Raw genomic sequence first — 25,349 nt, 5'->3', positions numbered from 1 at the left:
ACAGTGTGAAATAGATGAAAGAATAACAAAGCTGCACGAGGGTCTGTTTAGTAAAATAAGCACCTTCTTTTTAAAACCAGCTAGTAGTTCAATTAAGCGAAAAAGTAAAGACACTAGTTGGTAAAATAAGGACTGTAGGGTAGCCTACAAATCATTGGCTGCTGCTATTAAGAAGAATGACTACACTGCAGTCAAGCTTACCCGGCATGAATATAAAATTGTGCTAACCAAAGCAAAAAAGGACTGGGATGAACAGAGGTGGGCAGATCTCTACCAGGCGAGCAAGGTTAGTAACTTTCAGTCTTTCTGGCATCATGTAAAATGGGGGACAGGGGGGCAAGCTCCCGCGCCCCGTAATCACGTAGGCCCAGAGAAGTGGGTTTCCCACTTTGCAACGCAATTTGGTTTGGAGACAGGGGGCGAAACCAAGGATGTCCATACCACCTCTTTTTCTGGCACAGCACCGGTATTTGATATTAGGGAAATTGAAATAGCTCTGAGTTTAGTTGCTAACGGCAAAGCACCAGGTCCCGACGGCGTACTGGCCAATCTGTTTAAGAAAGACAAAGTAATCTGGCAACAATACATACTCCTGTTAGTGAATGCTATAGCTAGTGGGGCAGCCATCCCAGTCTCATAGAAGGGGGCAGAGATTCTGCCAATATTTAAAATAGGAGACCATTCGTGCCCAGGCAATAATATTAAACTATCAGTCTCATAGATGCCATTCAAAATATTATGGGAAGGATGGTACTTAATAGGATCCGAGAGTAGATTGATGATAAAAATATATTAACTCCACTACAGGCAGGATTTTGCACAAATGTTAGTACAATAGACCATGTATTTCGGTTTGTTCTGATCTATTGGTGGGTTGTTGTGCTGGCTGGCAGTACGATCTATGCAGCCTTTGTGGATTTAATATCCGCCTTTGATCTGGTTTCGCAGAGTAAACTTTGGAGGGTATGTAAAGATCCAGGTATGCCTGCAGAAGTGCTATTTGTTGTAGAGCAACTACATGTAGGAAACTTCGCCCAAGTACGCTGGAACACCCAGGGTAACAAAACTGACCCATTTCCTGTATCTAAAGGGGTGCGTCAAGGGTGCATCCTGGCGCTGACCCTATTTTCATTATTTATTAATGGGGTTGTAGACTATTTCTCTGCATTTCCCACAGATGCACCATCTCTCGCAGGTGTTAAAATTCCCATACTCATGTTTGCAGATGATACTCTGATCATCTCTAAGACCCAGAGTGGTTTGCAGAGGGCCTTATTAAGATTTGAGGAGTTTTGTAAAGATCGTGGGTTGGTGATAAATGCCGATAAAACAAAGTTTATGGTCTAGCACAAGCACAGAGCAATTAAGGGCAGGGTGTTTCTTAATAGTGAATTATTGGAGCAGACTGATGTTTTTAATTATCTGGGGATCACGTTGGTGAATAGACTTAACTGGAATCCCCAGATAAACACCTTGTCCCTAAAGCATAGCCATCTAGCTGGTGCTTTGCTGAAGGAATTTAGGACCTCATATACCCAACCCATGTACCCTCTACTTAAGATATACAACACCAAAGTATTAGCTTCTGTTACTTATGGTGCCAAACTCTGGGGTTTTAGTGACATGAAGCCATTAGTCCTAGCTCAAAACAAATTTGTGAGAAGTGTCATTGACTTGCCCCAGAGCACTCCTTTAAAACCAGTCTTTTATGACCTAGGCTGCAGCAGACTGGAAGAGGTTGCTAAGTTCCGTCCAATAGCGTACTGGTGGAGACTATGAACCACACCAGAGTTGCATCAGTATGCATCAGCTCTTAAAGATGTTTGGGTCTTAGACACCTCAAGTAAGATCAAGTGGCTGCTAAACATAAAAAATACGGTGGTTAGCATGGGTCTGCGACACTTGTGGGATGAGCCAGAGAGCCAGCAATTCCCCCCAAAGAAAGAGATGAAATGATTATATTCGTCTATGGTGACAAGAAATAATATAACTACCTCAGAGCCCTCGTCACTGACGGGTAGATTTTTAGAATTTAAGTACTGTCCCAAATATGAGCAATATTGGGATGCCTTCACTAAACCCAGGTATAGACGCCTATACTTTAAATTCTGGGTAGGCACATTACCCTTAAATGCATTTACATGCAAGTGGCATAGGGACAATGAGAGCATGTGCAAGTTGTGGCTGGAACTCGAGGAAACTTACTCTCATATCGTATTTTTTTGTCCGGCATACCAAGCTCCATGTAAAAAATTATTGCGCCCCTTATGTAAGAACATGGGTGTGAGGAGTAGTGCTCTCGCCTTGAGAACACAGTGGACTGACACTAATATCCCCTGTGTAATAAATTTTTGAGTTGGTCATGGTCAATCTGGAAAAGAAAAATGGCAGAAAATGGCATGACCACTATAGCATACCCAAATCAGTGTTTGTAAAGGACTAAATGATGCATTAATGGGTATGTGGGTATTACATAGTAAGTGGTTGTTTTTATGTTACCAGGTGGCATTTCTTCTTACTAACTCAATAATCCAACCCTCATTCATGATAAACATTAAATCTTGTTTCTAGTGTATTTGTCACTAGCCATGTTTAGAAATGCTAACTGTATAATGAATTTGTAAAGGATGTTATATTAATTGCAATTTTTAAGGTCTTTTTTTATATGATTGTACTTTTATATGCACTTGTTATGTTAAGATTCATATGTAATTATGGAGACAAATCGGCCTTTTTTATTGTAAAGTGTCTTTTATGATCTTAATTGATCGAAATAAAGATTGATTGACTGATATGAAATCAGCCCTGGCACCACAGTGCCTCAGGGAGCGCCAATACTGCTCCGCTCTGTCCCACTCACCGGGGCTTCTCCTGGTGCCTTCGCGGCACCCACCAACACTTCAAGCTCTGCCCCACTCATACAGGGCTTCTCTAGGTGCCTCTGATGCTGCGGGGCAAGCACCGACAATGTCCCTTGACTGGCCTCTCTCCAGACACTCCAGGGTGCCTGCAGGAGATGTCGGGAGCAGGCCACCAACTCGCTGCGCCGCCTCTTCCGCTCACCCTCCCTCTGTAGGGAAGGAATCTGGTCGGGTCTCATTCTTCACCTCCGAAGTGGGGGAACGTGGAAATGGAGCCCGTGAGGCTCAGGCTTTGTCACCGCAGCAGGCACCACCTACAGTCAGGCATGGGCGCCTGACTTCCATGTCGCATTCGCGGTGTGGCGCTGCTCTTCTCCGGGCCAATGCGGGGTGGGCTCCTGCTTTTAAATAAGCACAAACGCGGGGTAGGCTCCCACTAGGAGGAGCACACAACAACGGGGTAGGCTCCCACTTCTCAAGGCTGGCATCCATGTGGGGTGGGCTCCCCTACCGCAGCATGAGGGGGAATCCCCATGCTGGGATTCCCTGTGACAACGTCGCAGCCCAGGGCTGCCTGCCACCAATGTTTCTCCTGTCCTGGGAGGATCAAGAAGAGCGCTGCAGCGCTCACGAGGCGCTAAGCCCCCAGAAAGGATTCAGGGCAAGCCAACAGGGTTCTCCAGCAGGGAGGCAGTCCCTCGTGGCGGTTCCTCCTAGGGCCCAGCAGCAGCAAGTCCCAAATCATAAGAAAGCACCCTTTCATGGGGTCACAGCCCCAGTACTTCCACAGCATTTCTCTTTGTCTGCCCTGGCACAGGGCTTGGGGGAACCAGTCTCAAGTGGTTCTGGGGGTGTTGAAGCACTCTGTTTACCAGGCTTTCACCCTCCTTTGTCAGATTGGGCTCGGTCATCAGACACACCGCAGAGGGGTGGAGCCAGCATTCACCTAGTCAGGCACAGACCTATTCAGGGTCAGGGAACTACTCCACCCACTACTCAAAAATGCAGATCTCCTATTCAGCCAAGTGCTGACTCACCCTGCCCTCCCAGGAGCCACACATCTCACCAGTCCCTGTCACTCCAGAGCCAGACATGCAATACAAATCAGGCAGGCTGACACATAGCACACAGAAATGCCAACTTCTAAAAGTGGCATTTCTAAAATAGTGATAATAAATCTGTGCACACCATTGCGCAGCATTTATTATTACTATTCTAAACATACCAAACCTGACCACACTGCTCCCCTTATATCAGGAATTACGACTGAAACACTTATCAGGGAATCCCCAATGCATTCCTATGAGAGGGCAGCCTCACAGCAGTGAGAAACCAAAATGGCTGTTTGCCACTACCAGGATATGTCAAGCACTTAAGGTACATGTCCTAACTTTCACCTACAATGCACCCTGCCCATAGGGCTAGCTAGGGCCTACCTTAGGGGTGACTGACATGCAGTAAAAGGGGGGTCACAGACGTGGCACACACTATAGGTGCCACGCCACAGCGGCAGTAACACTGCCCGCACAGGCCCTGCAGTGGCAGAGGCCTGAGACAGGTTTGAAAGTCTACTTTTGTGGGTGGCGCAATCAGCTCTGCAATCCCACCGGTAGCATTTAATTTACTGGCCATGGGTATCTGAAATACCACTTTACAAGGGACTGACAGGTAAATTAAATACGCCAAACAGGTGTAGACCAATCTTACCATGTTTACCACAGAGAGCACACACACTTTACATCAGTTTTAAAGTGCCCAGAGTCCTAAAACCACAAACACCAGGTCAGAAAAAAGGCTAGGAGGAAGGCAAAAAGTTCAGGGATGACCCCGCAAAAAGACCAAGTCCAGCAGGCTCTTTCTGTGGGAAGAGGTGTGGCACAGCAGCCAGGGCAACTGACGCCGGACGCTGGGGATCACGGTTCGATCCCCGGCACCGGCGGCAGGTCAGCCCGGCACCATGTGACTCTGGGCAAGAGCTCGCTTAACCTTCCCGCCGGGATGCCCACGGGTAGATGTATGCTTTACAAATACTGGATTTACATTTTTTATTTTTTCTAATGTGTTGTGTAATTGCAGGTCTTTACTACCCCAATTTGAAGGTGGCTTTTCAGATGATGGTACTCTGTGCTGAAACGAGTGTAGATTCAAGCCAATAGGAGATTCAAAATATAAATGTATTTACTCTACGTATCTTTATGAAAAAGCACAATCAAGATGCCTGCAAACATTATAAAAACTGTATATAAGCAATGAAGAATCAAATATTGCACAGATTATTATGCTTTATTGCTATACTATATGGGTGAGACGAAAGCATGAGAACATGAATGGTGGGATGTTTGAGTAATTAGATTGCTGATATTTGTATGTGTACAATGGTACTAATACAACAATGACATGGAATAACGTGTTTAATATCTTGCTGATCATCAATAAAATATTTGTACGGTATTCACCCTACACTTGGTTTGCTGTGAGCATTTGAGATATATATCACAGATATATATAATAGATGCACATTTTTTTACAAACAATGTTTTGAGTTGCCTCAGGTTTCTGACTTGGAAACTTGCATTTACAACAAGGTGTCCCCTTTTCATAACATTAAATAAACAAACTGGTCACAGCTGCATGGAGGGCAAGCACTTTTTTGTGAAAGCTCCTAACTTCTGTCCAATCAAAACATGTACTTCCTAAAGCCCTTTTTTAGGTTGATCACATTCTGTCTTGTGACAGCTGACATGCAATAAAAATATCTGCATTTCACGTTTTGAAGTCAAAAAGTGTTGCTTTATGTTTTTAATTCACATGTGCGTTGAAAGATTGAATGTAACAAAAAGTCAGCTTATTAATTGTAGTTTTGAGATGTAAAATAATCTGTTGAGTATCTTATACTACTTAGAAGTAGGTGGAAAGATAAATCAATCAGCCTGTACTACATGATAGTGAGAGAAAAATACTCCAAAGCCCTACACATGTGGATATTGTTCACAAGAGGTCTATCAGCCAGCTAAAACCATCTAGCCATACCTCAAAATGGACAGACCAATGTGGATCAGGGATTAATATACAATTTCAACTCCTCTGTCTCCTTAAATAGCATTATTATTGATTATTTTGGCATGGGATTAATATATGCAAAGAAATACAAAATTGCATAATGTAAATTCACCAAGTTGGGCATTTTTACCTTCAGTATAAATGTTTTCAATATTATCCTAAATGCCTTCTGAGGTCTTCTGATGCCAATGTACTCAGCCTAACTAAGTTTCATCTCATTCACATCATGGGAAGATCTCTTACAGTTCAAGGTTCCTGTCTTTGGAATAATCTTCCACCCTTCCTTCGAGCCATCACAGAGCTGTTGCGATGTAAGAAATGTCTGAAGACTTGGCTTTATACCTGTTAATCATGTGTAGGGATGGTGTTTACCATCTTATCACATATGTTAAGCAAATCGATAATCAATAATTGGTTAAAAAATTCCAATGCTTCTTCATGAAGATAATAGATGACCTTCAAAAATATATTTTTTGTACTGAAACATCATTTTCATTTTGAATTTAGGATTAAGCCCTGATGAAGTGACACATTCAATGCACTGGTCGCAAAACACGGGTTGGCTTGTTTTTACATAATAATTAATATATTTCTTCTAATCACTTCAAACTAATTTCCACGTTGTTGTGTTGATTATACATATGTCATCATGTCTTTCTCAAACAAGCAGCTAGCACCACCAAGTTCTTTGAAAATATGGTTGATCTGTACTTAAGATCAAATGGAAAATCTGTTTTTCACAACAACTCTCAAGACTTTTCTGCACTCTAGGCCACTTGCACATGGAAACATACATTATGATGATCTATTGATTTCATGCAATCCCATCCTGAAGTAAGGTGAGCATTTAATGCAATGGCAACATTCTGAAAATATCTTCCTTCATACATGTGCTTGCTGTTTTTAATTTCAGAATTTGTCAAAGCTGTTTTTGCCTCCTTTTTCTTTGACCATGAAGTACTCTGAGCATGTAGTTGTTGTGATCAATGTTCATTTCTGTGGCCTGTTTTCTTTTGAGTGTTTGCACTTATTTTCTGACCTATAACATTGTTTTATTTGAACTTTTGTATTCATCACTAGACTGGCTTGTCTGAGATGTATTGTACAATACCTGATCACAACAGATGGCATCCAATTATATTTGTTATATTTTGATAATTTTCCACATGAGGTGATAATCTCGCCCAATGGCTCACCATGACCCACCCACTATGTGCCACCAGACATTCTGCTTCTCATTCAGATGTCAGTGTATCATGTCTCCAAATGGAATGGTCTAATCTGCACCATTACCATGGGTTTGCCACCCCTGATTGCAGCCAATCTTCTGAAACAATGCTTTGTAGGTGGCCTGTGTTTGACCGAGGATTCCAACCGTTTTTTATTGAGTCACATGTATATCAAGTTATACCAACATGTCCAGAATCCCTTAAGGTACCTGATAGTCGGGAATGTCAATACTCAGCTGGTAAAAGTATAAAAGCAAGTTTCAACAGGGGATTAGGACCCAGTATACAGTATGTCATTCTTACATGTGTTGTCACTCTCTTATGTGCCAGTTCATCTATGCAGTTTGAGGTTTCAACCAGCAAGTTAGGGGCAGTGTTTCCTCCTCCTTAGAGGGGATTCTAAGTAAAGAAGGCCTAGCCCCACTCCCACAGCACACTTCAGGGACTGAAGCATTTATGACAGCAGGCAAGTATAATGTCTAGGTGTGTGTCCTAGTGTGAGTATGTGAGCATTCCACTCAGACAGAAACTTGAGATAATCTTTCTTCAATGCAATGTTTACAACCATTATTGAAGAACAAGGAACATAATGTCCCCTTTCAATCAAAAAGGTAATAAATATGAACAGCACCCATTTATTTTCTGTGAGTCACTATGCCTCATTTATAAAAGGAGAATAGTAGGCATCACCCTTGGTTCAGAAATTGTGCTCCTATATCTATAATATGTGTCCACCAGCAAAGACATGGGCAAAGGAGAAGAGAGGGCCTACACTATCAGATTACGCAGTGGGATGACTAATTTAGTGTCTCTCCAGTCATATGCCACACCAAGGGGGGATTCAAAAAGCTCTAGATCTGTAATTTGGGGTCAATCATAATAGGGATACTCACTGTAGGGTGAAGAGAGTCATGTTGGCATTTACAGGGCTACATGCCAAAGTCAATAAACTAATTTATGGGTTCAACCAATGCATGAAAACTCTCGGAAAAAAATGCTCTAACCTGTTTCTACAGCTTGATAAATTTCAAAGTATACTGTGTGTGCTTAGTGGTAATGTGATTAATACCTAGGATCCACCCATAAATAGAACAAATTTGGCACCTAATTTTCCTAGCTCATTTGTGCAGAATCTACACTGAATGACTTTGTTAGACCAGCATCCTTGGCGTGGGTTTCCCGTGTATTTTTGCTTTGCCTCCTGGGATTTTTGCTGGTCTAGATGTTTTGGGCACTTTGCCACTGCTGTTCAGTGCCAACGTGCAAGTGCTCCCTCTGTAAATTGTTGTCATGGATTAGTGTTTCCATAATTGGATTATTTGGATTACTGATAAGTCCCTAGTACAGTGCACTGTGTGTGTCTAGGGCCAGTAAACTAAATGCTGCTAGTGGACTTGCAGCACAGGTTGTGCCACCTACACCAGCAGTCTTGCAAACAGGTTTCAGGCCTGCCTTAGCAGTGCCTGTATGACGTCTAGTACTGCCATGTCGACCTGGTAAGTGCACCCACTTGCCAGACCCTAACCTTCCCTTTTCTTACATGTGAGTCACCCCTAAGATAGGCCCAAGGTACCCCCGCGGGCAGGGCGCAGAGTATGGGAAAGGTAGGACATGCTGTCAAGACCTCAGCAGCAACTGTGCCCTTAATTTATCCCAAGAAGAAAAGAAATCAACGTTGGAAGCAAAATGCAAAATACCCTCGCTGGATCAGACAACATTCGAGTGCAGGACTAATATTAAAGTATTGCGTGAGGCTGATAAGAACCTCCCCTAGAGAAAATGTCGGCATCATCAAGACGCATTCACTTCTGGGTTCACGGTCTAGTGTTTGTGGACTCGCGACTGACAGAGCGTCCAATGCGCATGCTTCACGAAGGAGCTGCGCACTTCACCTGTAACCGTGCGCGGAGAAAGTGTCTCCTCAACGCACAGGTCTTGAGGCAATTATTTTCTTCACAATTTTGGACGCGAGTAGCGTCATTCTTGTTGGAGATTAGTGTACAGAGAGAATAGTGTGGTTTACTTATCGCATGCGCAACAAGGGAGCGAGTTGACTGACATTATCAACTTAATTCAAAAAGGTGACCAGTGATGCTGTTTTGTGAGGTAACTCTTGAATCCTTTCACGTATTCTGAAGAAAACGACCCAGCGGTAAGCTTTTGAGTTGAAGGAACTTCCAGTACAAGGTATTGAGAATCCACCTATTAATTTCTATAAGCTCGTCTCCTCGTGAAATTCATCTGCTGCTGACCAAAGACTTTATAGTGGTTGCGCTGAAGTAACCTGGTGTTTGCATTTCCTGTTTTGAAAGTTTTCATGGATAAAATAGCTGTTTATTGAAAAGGCGGTCACAGTGCCTTGAGGGGGTAAATATTTGGTCATATTCAACACGTTAATATACAGTAACAGTAAGAGTGTATAACATTAATTTTTTCCACCCCCTGTTATTCTATCCAGGTACTACACGAGTGCAGGTCAACCCCCGCATAGAGAGTAGCAAGAGCCTAGAATTCATTGGGTAAACATATTTGTAGTAGAAGTCAGAGCATGTTCCCCAAAGGGAAAGTAGGTAACTAACAAGTTTTATTTCCCATACAGGTGACGTAAGAAGACGCCCAAATAAGAGTCTAGAGTGAGCTTCAGTTCTCCACGAAGGCTGTCTCTCTTTGTTTTTCCACTTCCCCTTTCCCCCCTGTTTCAGCTGTAACCTTGAGTTTTCTTCGGGTGGCAGTTGTGGCGGAGGGGCATTGGGACCATCGTCGACTCCAGTGGCTTGGACACGCAATCTGACACATGCCCTGATGTGTGTGGTATGTCCTGATAGTGGAATACTGCAAATTTAGTTTTTCACTAATTGAAAGACTATCTGTCCCATAGGATAGAATGGGGAGTTTACTTATAACATCTTAGAAGTCTAACTGCCCATGGGAACAAGAAAGGAAAACAGAGTTTAGTATGCCTGAACTCAGAATCTAAAGATGCATCTTTTAGTACGGATGATTTTTACCTTCTGGGTTGAAAATACAACTTTTAGAAGGTAGGTATTTCCTGCTTAGCCATTCAGTGTGCTTCTTCTAGGTTTGTGTATTGACTCTCTGGCTGTGGAGGGACAGGGGCTGGGGTTGTGCATTCTGTTCAGACAGTCAATTGGAGGGGTTAGGTGTGCATTTACAGGGTGAGTCAGGGCTGGGCTAAACAGACCTCGGCTGCATTCAGAGTAGGGGGAGGAGATTTATTCACACCTGAATGAGCCTGGTCTTCCTTGGACAATGATGTCTCCACCTCCTGCCAGGTAGCTGCACTAGAGAGGACAGAATTGGTTTTGGCTGGGCAAAGAGCTTCTCTGCCACCAGAGAACAAAGGAATACTTGCGTTTAAAATTGGGGCCCAGACCCCTGAATTTTAGATCACTTTTGGACTTCAAGAGGAACATCGGCCAAGGAGGAGAGCTGAAAGAAGCTGGAGGAGGAGTCCTGCCCCTTTGCTGTGTGCAGTTTGGGGTTGGCCTGCAGCAGCTGTTTCTGCCAAGGAGAGGAACTGTGTGTGTATCTTTCTTGACAAAGTATCTCCAAGGGTTTGAGGTTGAGCTTGCTCACTGGTCAAGAAGTCTCAGGAGCAGCAAAGACTTCACCATCCTTCTGGGCACCATCTCTGGAACTGCTGGTTTCAGTCGCTGCAGAAGAAAAGAGCAGCTGACTCTGTCATGGAGTCTGTCACTGGTTCTGTGTCCTGAAGGCACAGCAGAAAGCAACGCAGCACTTCGCACCGCATCTTTGGTCTCACTGTCGCCACTAAGTGACTGTCACCGAGCCGCTGCTTGCCCCGCATCCTGTGGGCATCACACGACGCACCGCCTTGCTTCACTCTACCCGGACATCGCCTACACCATCGCTGCCCGACCTGAACATCGACCAGCTCCGACTCAAGCACCACGACCTGCCAGCATTGCATCGAGCACTGCCTCATTATGTATGCAACGTACACCTTGGTCTCACCAACGCTGTTGGACGACCATCATTGAGCCACTTCATACACAGCGCCATGAGGGCACCACACGCTGCACCGCTTCCACTTCACATCGCAACAGTGAATGTTGCCCTGACCAACTCATATCAACGGGGTCAGCCGCAACGAGAAAGGTACTGTCTATGAATCTGTCAACACTTTACCTGGCCGATACCGACACGGTCAGCTGGAACCGTTAGACTGTCATTTTCAGCATCGGGGTAGCCCCGGGTGGAGCTACCGACTTGGAAGAACTGTGTTTTTCATCTATTCTTGCAAATTGAACATTATCTTGCAAAATAACTATTCTCACAGTATTGTATGTTGGATTTTTGTCATTTTTCGTCTTCTTGGTTTAGTTAAAGTTTTGATTATTTTTCTAAATTGGTGTGGTATCAATTTGTAGTGTTTTCACTGTGTTGCTGTATGCATGCACAAATGCTTTACACACTGTCTCTGAGATAAGCCTGGCTGCTCATGCCAAACTACCAAGGTGGTGAGCAGGAGTTATTTTAGAAGTGTATTCCCTTTCTAGGAAGAAAGGTCCCTACTTAGACAAAGGTGCGAACCATTGCCAACTAGATACTCAAATTTGTAACAAACCATATGGCTATCTTTTTGTTCAGTCAGACTCAGGCATTTACTGACCACCATGAGAATCTTCACAGAGAAAGTTGCTCCACAAAAAACTTGAATAAACTTTAAGCACCATTGTTAATTTCCAAATTAGACCTTTTCTGTGAGTTGTTTCTCAACAGAGATGTACTAAGTCTAAATAAAGGTATGTTTGGTTTTGCCAATTGTAAATGTAGTGAATCTGAGTGAACACATGAAGCGGGAGATTGGAGCAATCCCTCACAGTATAACATAGACTGCTGGTTATCTATGGCTATGTTTCCAAAATATTACCTTCATAACCACGAGAGCACAGATCATCGTTGGATCCATAGACCTTCCATCGGCTCCAGGTACCGGAGCCCTTGTATATTATGATCTTGGTTTGTTTATTTCCATAGTTAAAGTGCAAGTTTTCGCCTTCAATTCCAAAGAGGGTGTCATTTTTGCACTCCCACTTTTGAAGGTCACTGGTGGCATCACATGGGAACAACCCCACGAAAGTCATGTCTTTCTTTGCTGGTACCCCAAGGCAGAGCTTTGACTCCATGTTCATGAGCTGTTGCTCTGAGATCCACCGGAACTGTTGGGATTCGCTCTTTGGGTTGCAGATGGCGGCTGTCATTGAGGTTGTGCTGGTAGTCTGGGCACAGCGCTTGTGATCTTCATTATAAATAAGAAATGCGCTGGAATCTGCAACAAAAACCCATAAAGTCATGAGTTAGTAAACTTAAAAGTGATGGTAACAAAGAGTGAAAACAGTTGCAGGATTGGAGATCAGATGCCGCAAATCACAGCTTTTAACACACAGTGCTTGGCAGACACAAGGTGAATGACAAAAAATAAACACAATGTTGTACAAATTGGCCCTACATCATGGCATTGGGTTATTTAAAGAAGTTCAAACATCCGAGCACTTTTCATTGCAGATCAATAATTATGTGGTGCTTGGAATCGGACCTATTTAAGACTCTTTACAACAGCATGTGGCAGAAACAGCCAATGAAATGAAGGGAAAGAACAAATCACACAAATTCAGCATTCAGGACAGGTGTGCTTGGGTCCTTTCGGAAATCTCCATTGGCCAGACAAAGCAAGAAGCCATGTGCTATCCTAATTAGTACAAGGCAATCCTTAAATGCACCCACATATTTACAATTGAAAAATGTACCTTAAAAAAAACAGTAAACATTTTTTTAGAAACAATAATAACGTCCAAGAACATTAAGGAATGGTAAACATGCAGAGCAGAGGATTATTTGATCCTGAATAAAATTTCATTACCTTTTAGTAGATTTTATTGTCTTTTATAAAAGAGTGAATGGGTATAACAAGTTAACAAGAGTCCATGTTGCCCAGGATACAATTAATTAGTAGTGTAAAGTACAGAATGTCTGTCAAAAAGAGTTATACAAAAGCTGGAACTATCATGACATATTCCAGAGTCACGGAGTGCGCGAGAAGACCAGTAAAGCAGCAAAGTGAATAAAGGAGTGGAGAGTTGTGGAAACATATTTTACCTTACATATATAAATATGTATACACATATACAAATAAACATATATTTAGGAGACAACACGTAAATCCTGCTTTTGTGGATTAGTTTACATTGATCCATACACTTAAAGGAGGCTGGAATCTATACTATGGGGCAGATTTATGAGCCCCTTGCGCCACTTTTGCGTCACTTTTCCCATGTTAAAAGTGACGCAAAAGTGGCGCAAGGGGCTCATAAATCTGCCCCTATGTTCCTATTTTTTCCAAAATCTGCGTTAGGCACTCTCATATATTTGACTTTCTAGCTTCACAGGCTTTACCATTACCAGTTCCCACTGTTAAATGGGACACACACAATTTCAAAATTCAGTGATAGTCATTGTACGAAACAATTAATATCAGCATTGGAAAGAGCAGCAGTATTGAGATCGAATTTCTGGATTCTTCATGGAATAATCGTGATGTGGAATGTAAAGGTGGAAGATACATGGTAAAATCAAGAGCAAAAAAAGCATAACATAACATTTCTTGGTTTGAAAGACACAGATTAGACTAGCCGTCCCCTTTAATCATTGAATACTTCTTGTTGGAAGGTCCTACATTTATGAGTACAAATTAAGCCCTGCATACAAGAGAAAATCACTACCCAAGTCTCTGGGGGTATTTTTGATACGTAATTGTTCTTTGCATTTTCCCTTTGTTATGTAAGTAACAACATTTAGGACACATAGCAGAGGAGAACAATCAATTGATCCCAAGCAATGGAAAGTTGATGAAGAGTGAATGTTTTTTGTTATAGAAGAGTCATAACGTGAATTACCTTATATTGGACAGTATGTAAAAACTGGTAAGAAACACAAAAGCCTTTAGAGTGCGAAACACGTGCAAATATGACAGTTTCTATCACAGAGAACATCTAGGAAAATTATCTCGATTTCTGGAAAATATGACTTTTACATTCTCAGTTGCTTTTCATTCGTTTATTTTTCTGTATTTTGCTTGACCATACGAGTTTAAAGTGTATTTCTCAACAGTTTCTAGATAATATTTACAAACATGTAATACAAAACAAATACAAATATTGTAATCCATCCATAAAAGAAGCACATGATTTACAAATAAACATATATAACTATACTTTAGAAGACAAAACGTAACTCCTGCTTTTGTGGATTAGTTTACATTGATCCATACACTTAAAGGAGGCTGGAATCTATACAATGTTCCTATTTTTTCCAAAATCTGCGTTAGGCACTCTCATATATTTGACTTTTTAGCTTCCTGTTGGATAGTACATTTGATGTAAATCCAGAGTAAGGTGTTATCGAGTCAGTTCTTTCCTAAACCAACAGTAACTTGCGATAGAACAGAGCTAAGCTGGAAGTAGGTTCAATGCCATGGTCCTGGCCATGGCCAGTCGCTATCCACCAAGCTCGGTGTGGCATCACTGGAGCTAAAGCTTTAGGGTCGACTGGTATTCATCAACTTCTCTATGGTTTAACAAATGTGAAACATCTGGACAAACACGTTGGAGTAAATCCATGTAGCATTTTCCAAACAATGTATAGAACTCTAGATCATGCTTCTTCAACCTTTTCTGTAGTAAGAGCTACTTATGTTCAATGAAAACCTTCCCACGGCACTAATATTATTAGTGTTGTAATAATAACCACAAATAAGATTACATTAGTGGTCACCATATGCAAGATTACTAGCAACCATCTCAGTTCATCAAACACAGTTGCCAGCAGTATTATAATGTGGAATGCCGGTATGCGGGTAAAACATAACAACATACCAACACAACCATAGCTGCAATTTCCCTGGCACCAAGTGAACAATAATAGAGATAAGTCTCCCCAATGCCACATCACGTATCACTTAAATATCAACTTCAACTATATTTTGAAAATTCATCTATATTTATTCAAACATTAGCTTCTGAGTTATGCAAATACCCACATTTTCTCGAATACACTTTGGTTAAATCAACCAAGGAATAGCTTCCAATTTAGTACGCTGGGCTGTCATGTCCTTAAGGATAGCCCTGTTATGTCTACTTCATTCTACATACATTATCCCATCCACACATCTGTAACAATTCTTAATAGGTGACCTTGTACCTAATAGCTTGCTCCGGTCTCTTCGACACCAGGCTTTTAGCCTTCTATCAGAATCCCTGTACCTGACATCCATAAACAAGTCCCCAGGCATGGCAAATTTATTCTGTATAAGGGTCACCACTTTTTTTCATCCTTGGCCAACAGCCAGCTGTGCATGATCACACTTGTTTCGAAAAGCAGCGGCGATTGTTTTCAAAACATTTATGATTGTTTTCAAAACATCCATGGTTGTTTTAAAAACATATTGGTTCTAGAAAAAACCCTGGAGTGACCACTTTTGTATAAAAGACCCTCACTCCCCCCTACAAATTAGAAGGGAATTCCTTCCAAGCTGAGACTGGGATTCTGCATGCTGAATCTCTGTCATGGCCATGTTTGAACTGGTGTGGTGAACTGAGCTAAAGAATGATGATGGATTAAACCCAGATCAGTTGACTGGGGGTGAGTGATTGCAATGTTCAACACACCGTCCATCATCCCCTTTGGTTTTGCTTTGTTCGCCCTAAGTTGGCAGGGTATGCCCATACGTGGGTCCCTTGCTCACTTTGCCACTGGATTCAAGCTAGCCTGGCTGATGATGGCTGATTAGCCAGAAACCGAGCCCAGAGATGCTTGTTTCCCATCCAGGAAAGACATGGCTTGGCAGTTCGGGCTGGACTGTTCCCATGAGGCACAGGGTCAGACTGATTTGCATACAGCCATTTCTGAACTGGGGTGGTGGAGTGAGCTAAAGAATGATGATGGATTAAACCCAGATCAGTTGACGGGGGTGAGTGCTTGCAATGTTCAACACTCCGTCCATCATCCCCTTTGGTTTTATCTCTGTCATGCAGCGGTCCGACATCCCTTGCGAGTTGTCATCCTCAAAGCTGAGACGGGGTCCTTCGTTCTAAGCCATCAGGTGAGGTGCTGGTTCTTTCCTAGGGTTTTCTTGGCTGCCCATACGTACACCTACACATACAGGTTAGGCTTGGTACATTTTAGCAAATTACTTAGGGCATGCATTTTAGGAATATGCAAGTGCTACTGATTTATCTGAACTGCTTCCGTTCATCTTATTAGCACTATGATATAAATGTATCTACTATTCACTATTTGATACTAGCCATCTCTTTAGTATGTTTCTGTCTCCTGATTGTTGCAGCCCATATGTTTTACACGAGGCTGTCGCTGGACCAATACATTCTTATTAAAATGTCCTAATCACCATTCTGTGTATTTCCTGAGAAAAAGCAAGCAAAAGTGTCTGAGTGAAATGTACTGTCCTGTTTTCCACGATCCCTGAGGCATCAGGGTTGTCATGTTCAGTGGTTGCCAGAGACTACCTACATCACTGTAGAATACATGGGGGTGGTAGTGGTACTGTAGAGCTAGCTGGTTTAACCGCTGACAAATCCTGTGGGAGTGTCTGGAAGTGGTAGGGACACAAAACCCTCAGTTTAGGTCATCCAAAATGTGCAGGTCCTGAGGGACTCCTAGGAACTTCACAACAGGGTTGCAGACACAGGGGAGTGACTTATACATAGCTGGGGAGATACCATTAGATCACAAGCTACTCGTTGGAGAAGCCTGCTCTAGATCCAACCGGCACGGTTGCCAGAAACCAGCTAAGGATTCGTTGAAACATAGAAATTTGATTGTATATCCTCAAACTGGCCACTATCCTGATGAGATCTGAATTTTGAACAGACTACAGCAGCTTGATAGGAGACTGTGGTACATTAAGATAAATTGGTAGGCACCAATGAATTTGAAAGTACAATTGATAGCTTGTAAAAGTGCTCATGTTATATTCCCAACAGAGAACAAATCTTAGGTAAATTGCATGGGTGGATTTTAACCACATCTTTCAACTCTTTAGAACGGAAGAAGATTTGCCCTCAACAGTATTCTGTACTGAGCAGTGATATTTAGGACTTTAGTGTGACAATAACAGTTGTGTCCAACAATCATGAACAGAGTAAAATTACTCCCTCTTCCCACTGATCCCATATTATGTTATTAGGATTTTTAGAGCATGGCTAATCACCCTTGAGTGTATCCAGCTGCAGAGTAGGGAAGGGTTGAAGGTGTAGGAGGAGATCATGCCCATCTGGAAGAGCCATATCTTAAGGTGTCTTCAGAAGTCCATGAGGGAGGGACTGATGTGCTTCTGGAGGTCGTTCCTGGTCTTTGCTGCAAGGTAATAGAAAGAGAATCATCCGCTTCTGGTCTTCTTGATGTGAGGGAGGTGTGCTCTTAACTGGGACGCAGATTGAAGGTGTCTGATAGGTTGGTAGACATTGAAGTGGTGGTTGAGGTAAGCTGGGCAAGTGTTGTGGAGAGCTTTGTAGGCATGGGTAAGCAGCTTAAACTTACATCTTTCCTGGACAGGAAGCCAATGGAGATTGTTGAGGTGTGGAGAGATGCAGTTATTTTGTGGGATGTTCAAGATGAATCTGGTCGCAATGTTCTTGGTGGTTTAATGTCAACATAGGACATGGGCTGGGATTCCAATGTAGAGGGCATTTCTGCATCAAGTTTAGTTATGATAAGAGCCTGGGTGACTGCTCATCTAGTGTTCAGTAGGATCCACTTGAAAATCTTGCGTAGCATTCGCAGGATGTGTAAGCATGATGAGGAGACAGCATTGCTGATGGATAACTTGGTGTCCAGGATGATCCTGAGCTTCTTGGCTTGGTCCAGAAGGGTGAGTGGGGGGGCAGGTTCAGAAGGCCATCAAGGGGAAGAACAGGGGGAATGGTTGTCGCCAAACATAAGGACTTCGGTTTAGTGAGCTGGAGGAAGTTGTTTTTCATCTAAGCAGCGACATTACTCAAATAGCTTGCAAAGTTTGCTTTGGTGGTGCTGATTAATTCGGTAAGGGAGAGAATGACATGTGTGTTGTCACATAGGATATTATATTGATGCCGTAGTCTCTGATGATGTCCACAAGAGGTGTCATGCAGACGCTGAAGAATGTTGGGCTGAGCAACGATCCTTGAGAGACCCTGCAGATTAGTTCTAGGGTTCCGAGGTGTAGGGGGAAGTCTAACTCGATGAGTTCTGTCCCTGAGGAAAGAGGATATCAACTTGAGGGTCAGTCTGCAGATACTCAAGTGCTGAAGTTTTTTGATAAGCAACTTGTGGGTGACTATTGAAAGCTGCGGAGAGGTAGAGGAGAAGTGCAGCCATTTCTTCTTGGTCTAGGATGCTTCTTATGTCATCAGTGGCCACAATGAGTGCTGCTTCTGTGCAGTGGTTGGTGCAATAGCCTAATTGGAAGCTGTCTAGGAGTTGATGGAGTTTTAGGTGGTCTGTGAGTTAGGTATTGATGGCTTTCTCCATGACTTTAACTGGGAAAGGCAGATGCGAGATGGGTCTGTAGCTGCTGTGTTGGAGATCCCTGTTAGTATCTTCAATAGGGTGATGACTTTTGCATTTTTCAAGCACAACAAGCGGTGCACATGGGGGAGATGATGTTTCTTCCAAGGTTGTATATGAAGTGGGGGCATGGGTCTGTGGGGGTTCCTGAGTGGATGGTATTCATCAGGAAGGTAGTGTTTTTTGTTTGAGAGGGGCTTCCAGTTCCTTAGCTGCTATTTGGCAATGAAGGAGTTGTCTGGCTGGTCAGGGGAGTTTGTATCCGTATGCTGTGGGGCGAATGTGTTGTAGATCTTGACAATCTTCTTTTCGAAGAAGTTTGAGAGGTCATTGCAGAGTACTTGGGACGGGGTGATGTTGTTGTTGACTAAGGCGGGATTGGAGAACTCCTTGACAATAGAGAAGAGTTATTTGCTGTCGTTGGAGCTGGCTATGAGTCTGAGAGTTAGGGCCTTTTTCTTTGCATCTCATAGTTGTTGGTGGTAGAGGTTGAGGGTGGCTTTGTATGTGGATCTTGCGGAGGAGTTTTGGTCGAGTCTCTATTTTCTCTCAAGTTGTTTGCAGAGGAGCTTCGATTCCCTGAAGTCCTTTGTGTACCAGCTATGTTGTTTGTTGTTTCTGTAGGTCTTGTTTAGGTGGGAGCAGTGCGGTTAGCGCAGTCAGTGAGCTATTTATTGAAGAGCTTGGTGTCAACATCAAGGGTTCCAGTGTGGTTGGGTGTTCCTGTAGGGTCTTGGTCCAGTTTCTTTGGATAGTTTACCCCAGTGTCCGAGTAGACACCTGGACACCCGGCTGGCCATTTGCCAGTGGCATCCAGACTGATCCAGTTTTGACCAAGTGACACCACTGCTACCTGGGTTTTCATGCCTGGGCTTTCCCACTAGCTGCATTTCCTGCCAACAGAAGCCCCGCCCACCCCTGACCTACTTAATGCAGGCTGCAGCGCAACCGCATTACCAGGTATCTGGACATATAGCTTGCCACTTACAAGTGGCCTCCATTTCCTGTTTATTTCAGTCTGATCCAGTTGTGGCCTTTCGACCAAGTGACACCACTGCTGCCTGAGTTTTCCCACCCGGGCTTTTTTGCACACCGTTTTTCTCACAAAGGGCAGTCCTGCCCACTGAAAGACCACTTAATGTAGACTGTAGCACAACCGCACAGTGCTCACGGCGCTGGCGTGCCAAAGGCAATCCCGCCTGCCTCTGTCTGTGCCTGGATCACAACCCAGCACCAAGAACCCTAGCCCCACTGCCATCTAATGCAACCCACAACCAAAGCTGCAGCTGCCATCAGAGACAACGAATGGTATCATTACTCAGTTAAAAGTTGCATATACAACACAATAAAAATCCCACTCCAGTTTATAAAAATAGAGACCATTTTAATGAACAAAGTGACACGAAACTTACAAAACAGGGCAACAGAAGTATGATTTTTAAAGTTTTAAATAAAATTAGCACCAAAAAAGCACAAAGAACCAAACACAGGCCACTGATCACATGAGACTGGGACAAAGGTAAGAGTTAAGGCTGACTGCAATGGAATGTAGATCCGGTATGAGACCCAGGTGGGTCAAGCTTAAATAGTTACATTCTGACTTGGAATTTTTCTGAGAAGGTAGGGTCCTCAGTGGGGCAAGACAGCAGGCTGGATCAGAAAACAGGGTCATTGATGATGGTTTGCCAAAGGACGAGGTCTCGATGAAGTCGTAAGGGAAGGTGGGAAAAGCTCCAAGCAGGAAAAGTCCGGAGTTTGCGAACAGGAAGCAGTCGGCCAGATGCTAACTGCCATTGGGTACAGTGAAGATATCTACCTACAGGTACAGTCTCTTTTCTGAAAGTGGGATTCCTTTAGTGTGGTAAGTTTGCCGGCTGTAATTGCTGAGAGTAGGATGTGATCGGATGCACAACGAATTTGCTGCTGCAGAGAATAACGTAACCGGAGCTGTGGCAAAATCAGGACCACTACCGATGCTCCCTCTGCAGATTGGCTTGGCAGGTTGGTTCTGGTCCCATAAATTTGTCCAGTGTTAGAAATGGGGATCTCTAGTTGCACCTTTGTCCAAGTAGGGACCCTTCCTTCTAGTTAGGATAAGGGAGTTACACTCCTAAAATAACCCCTGCTCACCCCCTTGGTAGCTTGGCAAGAGCAGTCAGGCTTATCTTAGAGGCAGTGTGGAAAGCCAAGAGTAACACTGTGAAAGCACTATAAAAGGACACCACACCAGTTTAGATAAATATCCAATATTTTTATATACTCAAAACAAGACCAAACCGATAAAAATCCACAATACAGTACTTAGAAATCTTCAGTAATCAAAATAGAATTTAAATACAGTTCCTTGAAGTTGATAGCTCCATCTGGGGCTATCACGGCATCATGGACAACAAATCCAAACAGTTCTGGCTGACCGCGGTGTGGCAGGCCAGCTATAGTGTCGAAAAGACCCGCAAAACAGTACCTTTAGAAATGCAGGGCATCGGCGACCTCACAATGATGAGCCCCAACTCCTTGCGGTCGAAGTCGGAAGCTCTGGCATCAGCAGGTGTCAGGACTGCGGTGTGAAGTGCAGCGGAGTGTGATGCCCTTAGGTCACCGTGCAGGCAGTGGCTCGGTGACGGTCATCCAGTGCGTCTGTGAGACCAGGGTTGCGGTGCTCGTCGTGGTGCTGGCAGGTCATGATGCAAGCAGTGGCAGTGTCATTGCTGGAGCACTGTCGTTGGCTGATGAACTGGAGTCGATGGCGCCGGCGTCGGTAGGCCAAGGCTGTGGTGTGTGATGAGAACGGTGCATTGTGTAACTGAGTGGTGCCCTCAAACCACAGTGCAAGCAGCGGCATCTATGTCGGCATGGAGCGGTGCCATCGGGGATACCAGGGCGATGGTGTGAAGCGAGGTGGTCCAAAGTGCGATGCCCACAGGTTGTGGTGCAAGCAGCAGCTCGTGGTGGTGTCAGGTGGCATCATCGGTGAGACCATGGTTGCGATGTGGTATTGCGGCGGTGTCCTCTGCAGTGCCCTCATGACACAGAGTAGGCAGTGGCGTCGTAGATGGTGTCGGGTTGCTTTTTTTCTGTTGCAGCACACAACACACAGTCCAGAGGCCTGAAAGTTCAGTTCAGTCCTCTCACTGCCCAAGACAGAAGCAGCCACTGCAGGCCAACACAGCAAAGCACACAGCAAAGTGGTAGTCTCTTCTCACAGCTTCTCCAGCTCTTCTTCATGGCATTCTTCCTGGTTCCAAAAGAGTTCTAAAGTTCTGGGGTCTTGGCCCCAATATTTATACCCCAAAATCATTTCTCCTCTCAGGCAGAGAGTGTCTGTGCTTAGTCCAAACCAGTTGCATCCTCTCTGGCCCAGCTTCCCGGCAGGGGGTGGAGACAGCATTGTGGAAGGCATACCAGGCCCATTCAGGTGCAAGGAAATCTCCTGCCACTACTCTAAATGCAGCCCAGGTCCATACAGCCCTGACCCATCAGACTCTCTGGAGCCACTGCACATCCCCAGCCCCTGTCACTCCAAAGCCAGACAGTCAATCCATATTCAAGCAGAGGCACACAGGATGGCTAAGCAAGAAAATACCTAACTTCTAAAACAGAATTTAAAAATCACCTTTACTAAAAGATGCATCTTTAGATTCTGAGTTCAGGCATTCTCAACTTTATTTTTCTACCTTTTTATATCTGATCCCAATGGGAAGTTATATTTATAAGATGTTAAAAATTCATTCCCATGCCTTCCAATGGGCCAGCTACCCTTCCAATAGTGAAAAACGAAATTCACTATAATTCACTACCAGTACATGTCCCACACACCAGTAAATGTCCTACCTTTAACATACACAGCACCCTGCCCACAGTGGTACCTTGGGCCTACCTTAGGGGGTGACTAATATGTAAGAAAAGAGAAGATTGTGCGTGCACTGGCAGTTACAAACTGTGCGCAGACTCTGCAGAGGCAGGTCTGAGTTAGCTTTTCAAAGCTACTCATGTGGTTGGCACAATCAGTGCTGCAGGCTCACTAGTAGCATTTGATTTACAGGCCCTGGCACACTCAGTGCTCTTTACTAGGGGTTTACAAGTAAATCAAATATGCCAATCATGTAAACACCAATCCATAATAACAATTTACAACAGGAGGACTTGCACTTTAACACTGAACAGCAGTGAGAAAGTGTGCAGAGACACTAAACCAGCAAACCAGGGAGTTCAGAAAGCGAAAAGACAGGGAAAACACGCTAACAGATCCCAAGTTTAACAAATGTCCCCTCCAGCTGAAAGTAGGGAGAACTACCCAATCTCCTGGGAGTTCTCTTCACTAAGGCGGAAGAACCTGGACAGACCATCTGCATTAGCGTGTTCTGTGCCAGGGCGGTGTTCCACCATAAAATCCGTTCCCTGTAGGGAGATGGACCACCTCAACAGTTTTGGGTTTTCACCCCTCATTTGCATCAACCAGCTGAGGGGCCTGTGGTCTGTCTGAACTGGGAAGTGAGTCCCAAACAGGTAGGGTCTTAGCTTCTTCAGTGCCCAGACCACAGCAAAAGCTTCTCGCTCTTTGGCACTCCCCCTCTGTTCCCTGGGAGTAGTCTCCTGCTAAAGAAGACTACAGGCTGTTCTAGGCCCTCTTTGTTAAGTTATGAGAGCACCGCTTCCACACTATGCTCTGGAGCATCAGTCTGCACTACGAATCTCTTAGATAAGCTGAGTGCACATGGCTGCCTTCAGGGCATCAAAAGCTGTCTGGCAGGCATCAGTTCAGATCACTTTTCCTGGGCTGTTTCCTGGAAGTCAGCTCAATCAAGGGGGCAACAATGCATCCATAGCCCTTGGCAAATCTCCTATAGTAGCTGGTGAGACCTAAAGAGGCTCCCTCCTCTGTCTGGGTCTTGGGGGGCTCCCAAGACAGAATGGTGTTGATATTAGGCTGTCGGGGTACCACCTGGCTGCTTCCTACCTGCCGCCCCAAGTACACCACAGACCCCTGCCTGATCTGGCACTTACTAGCCTTGATCGTGGGGCCTGAACTCTGCAGAGCCTTCAACACTTCCCAGAGGTTGCGCAAGTGATCTTCACAGCTAGAACTGAACACTGTGATGTCATCCAGGTAGGCGACACTAAAATCCTCCAGTCCAGCCAACACCTGGTTGACCAACCTCTGAAAGGTGACAGGGGCATTCTTCAACCCAAAGGGTGTAACCCGGAACTGGTAGTGCCACTCTGGTGTTGAGCTCATCAGCTCTGGGGATGGAGTGTGCGTCAGATCTGGTGATGGCATTGAGCCCATGGTAGTCCACACAGAACCGAAGTTAAGGAGTGGCACCAGGTGCAGCATCCTTTGGGACCAAGACCACTGGGCCAGCTTAAGGACTGCTGGAGGGCTATCTCACCCCTGACGCCAACATCTGATTAACCTCTTCTTTGATGCTGGCTTTGACCCTGTCAGTCAGTCTGTACATTTTTTGCTTCACAGGGGGACTGTCCCCAGTGTCCACATCATGGGTACACCAATGGGTGACACCGGGGGTCAGGGAGAATAGGGTGGCAAACTGCCCCAACAACTTGCGACAGTCACTCTGCTGCTATGGGGTTAGTGTAGAGGATAGGTTCACACCTTCTACTGAGCACTCAAGCTCCTTGGTAGACAGGAAATTAGGAAGAGGTTCACTCGAAGAGGTTCACTCGAAGAGGTTCACTCGAAGAGGTTCACTCGAAGAGGTTCACTCTCCTCTTCCACCCCATCCTCTGTTGCCAAGAACATGCTTACTTCAAACCTCTCAAAGTGAGGTAGGAGGCGGTTTACATGGAGGACTCTCAAAGGGTTCTTGGGAGTCTGCAAATTCACCATATAGGTGACATCACTTTTGCACTCCACCCCCTCAAAAGGCCCAGTCCACTTTTCCTGAAGAATGCAAGGCTCTACTGTGGCCATGACTTACACTTTCTGGCTGGGCTGAAACTCTACCAGAGTGACATTCTGGTCATACCAGTGTTTCATTTCCCCCTGGTTGGCTTCTAGGTTCACCTGAGCGAGTTTCCTCAAGTGTGAAGTTTGGTTCCTGAAGGCCAGCATGGAGCTAGATTCATCCTGGGAGTTTTTCTGGGAGCTGTCTCCCGGCCTTCCTTCACCAAACTGAGAGGTCCTCACACAGGGTGCCCATACACAAGTTCAAAGGGACTGAACCATAATGACTTTTCTGGTACCTCCCTGTATACAAAGAGAAGGAATGGTAAGAAGACGTCCCACTTATGCCTCATGGTTTCGGGTACACCCTTGATAATGTCTTTTAGGGTTTGAGTGAATCTCTCCACCAATCCATTACCTTAGGGGTGGTAAGAAATGGTGAACTTGTAGGTTACACCACACTCCTCCCACAGGGATGTCATATACTGCGATATGAATTTTGACCCCGTTCAGATACCACCTCTCTGGGAAACCCCACACAGGAAAATATCCCCATTAATGCCTGGCCCACCACTGGCAACGTCGGTGTCCTGAGAAAGATAGCCTCTGGGTACCGGGTGGCATGGTCTGCCAAGACAAGGATGTACCTGTTGCCCATGGCTGTCTTAGGGCCCAGAGGCCACACAATGC

The 25,349-nt window shown here is 44.4% G+C and overlaps 1 protein-coding gene across 1 annotated transcript in view; it reads right to left on the bottom strand.

Annotated features, from left to right (window-relative positions):
• Nucleotides 1–25,349, bottom strand: part of LOC146789395 (macrophage mannose receptor 1-like) — a 742,402-nt gene that overhangs the window by 686,531 nt on the left and 30,522 nt on the right. The window contains exon 2 of the mRNA XM_085631522.1: nucleotides 12,066–12,464. Within this exon, the coding sequence (XP_085487648.1) occupies nucleotides 12,066–12,464 (399 nt within the window). The remainder of the gene's footprint in view (nucleotides 1–12,065; nucleotides 12,465–25,349) is intronic.

The sequence above is a fragment of the Triturus cristatus genome, chromosome 10 (assembly GCF_964204655.1).
Source record: "Triturus cristatus chromosome 10, aTriCri1.1, whole genome shotgun sequence".
In the NCBI taxonomy this organism is placed as follows: domain Eukaryota; kingdom Metazoa; phylum Chordata; class Amphibia; order Caudata; family Salamandridae; genus Triturus; species Triturus cristatus.
Note: the sequence above shows the minus strand (reverse complement) of the source record. Positions and strands in the feature narration are given on the sequence as shown.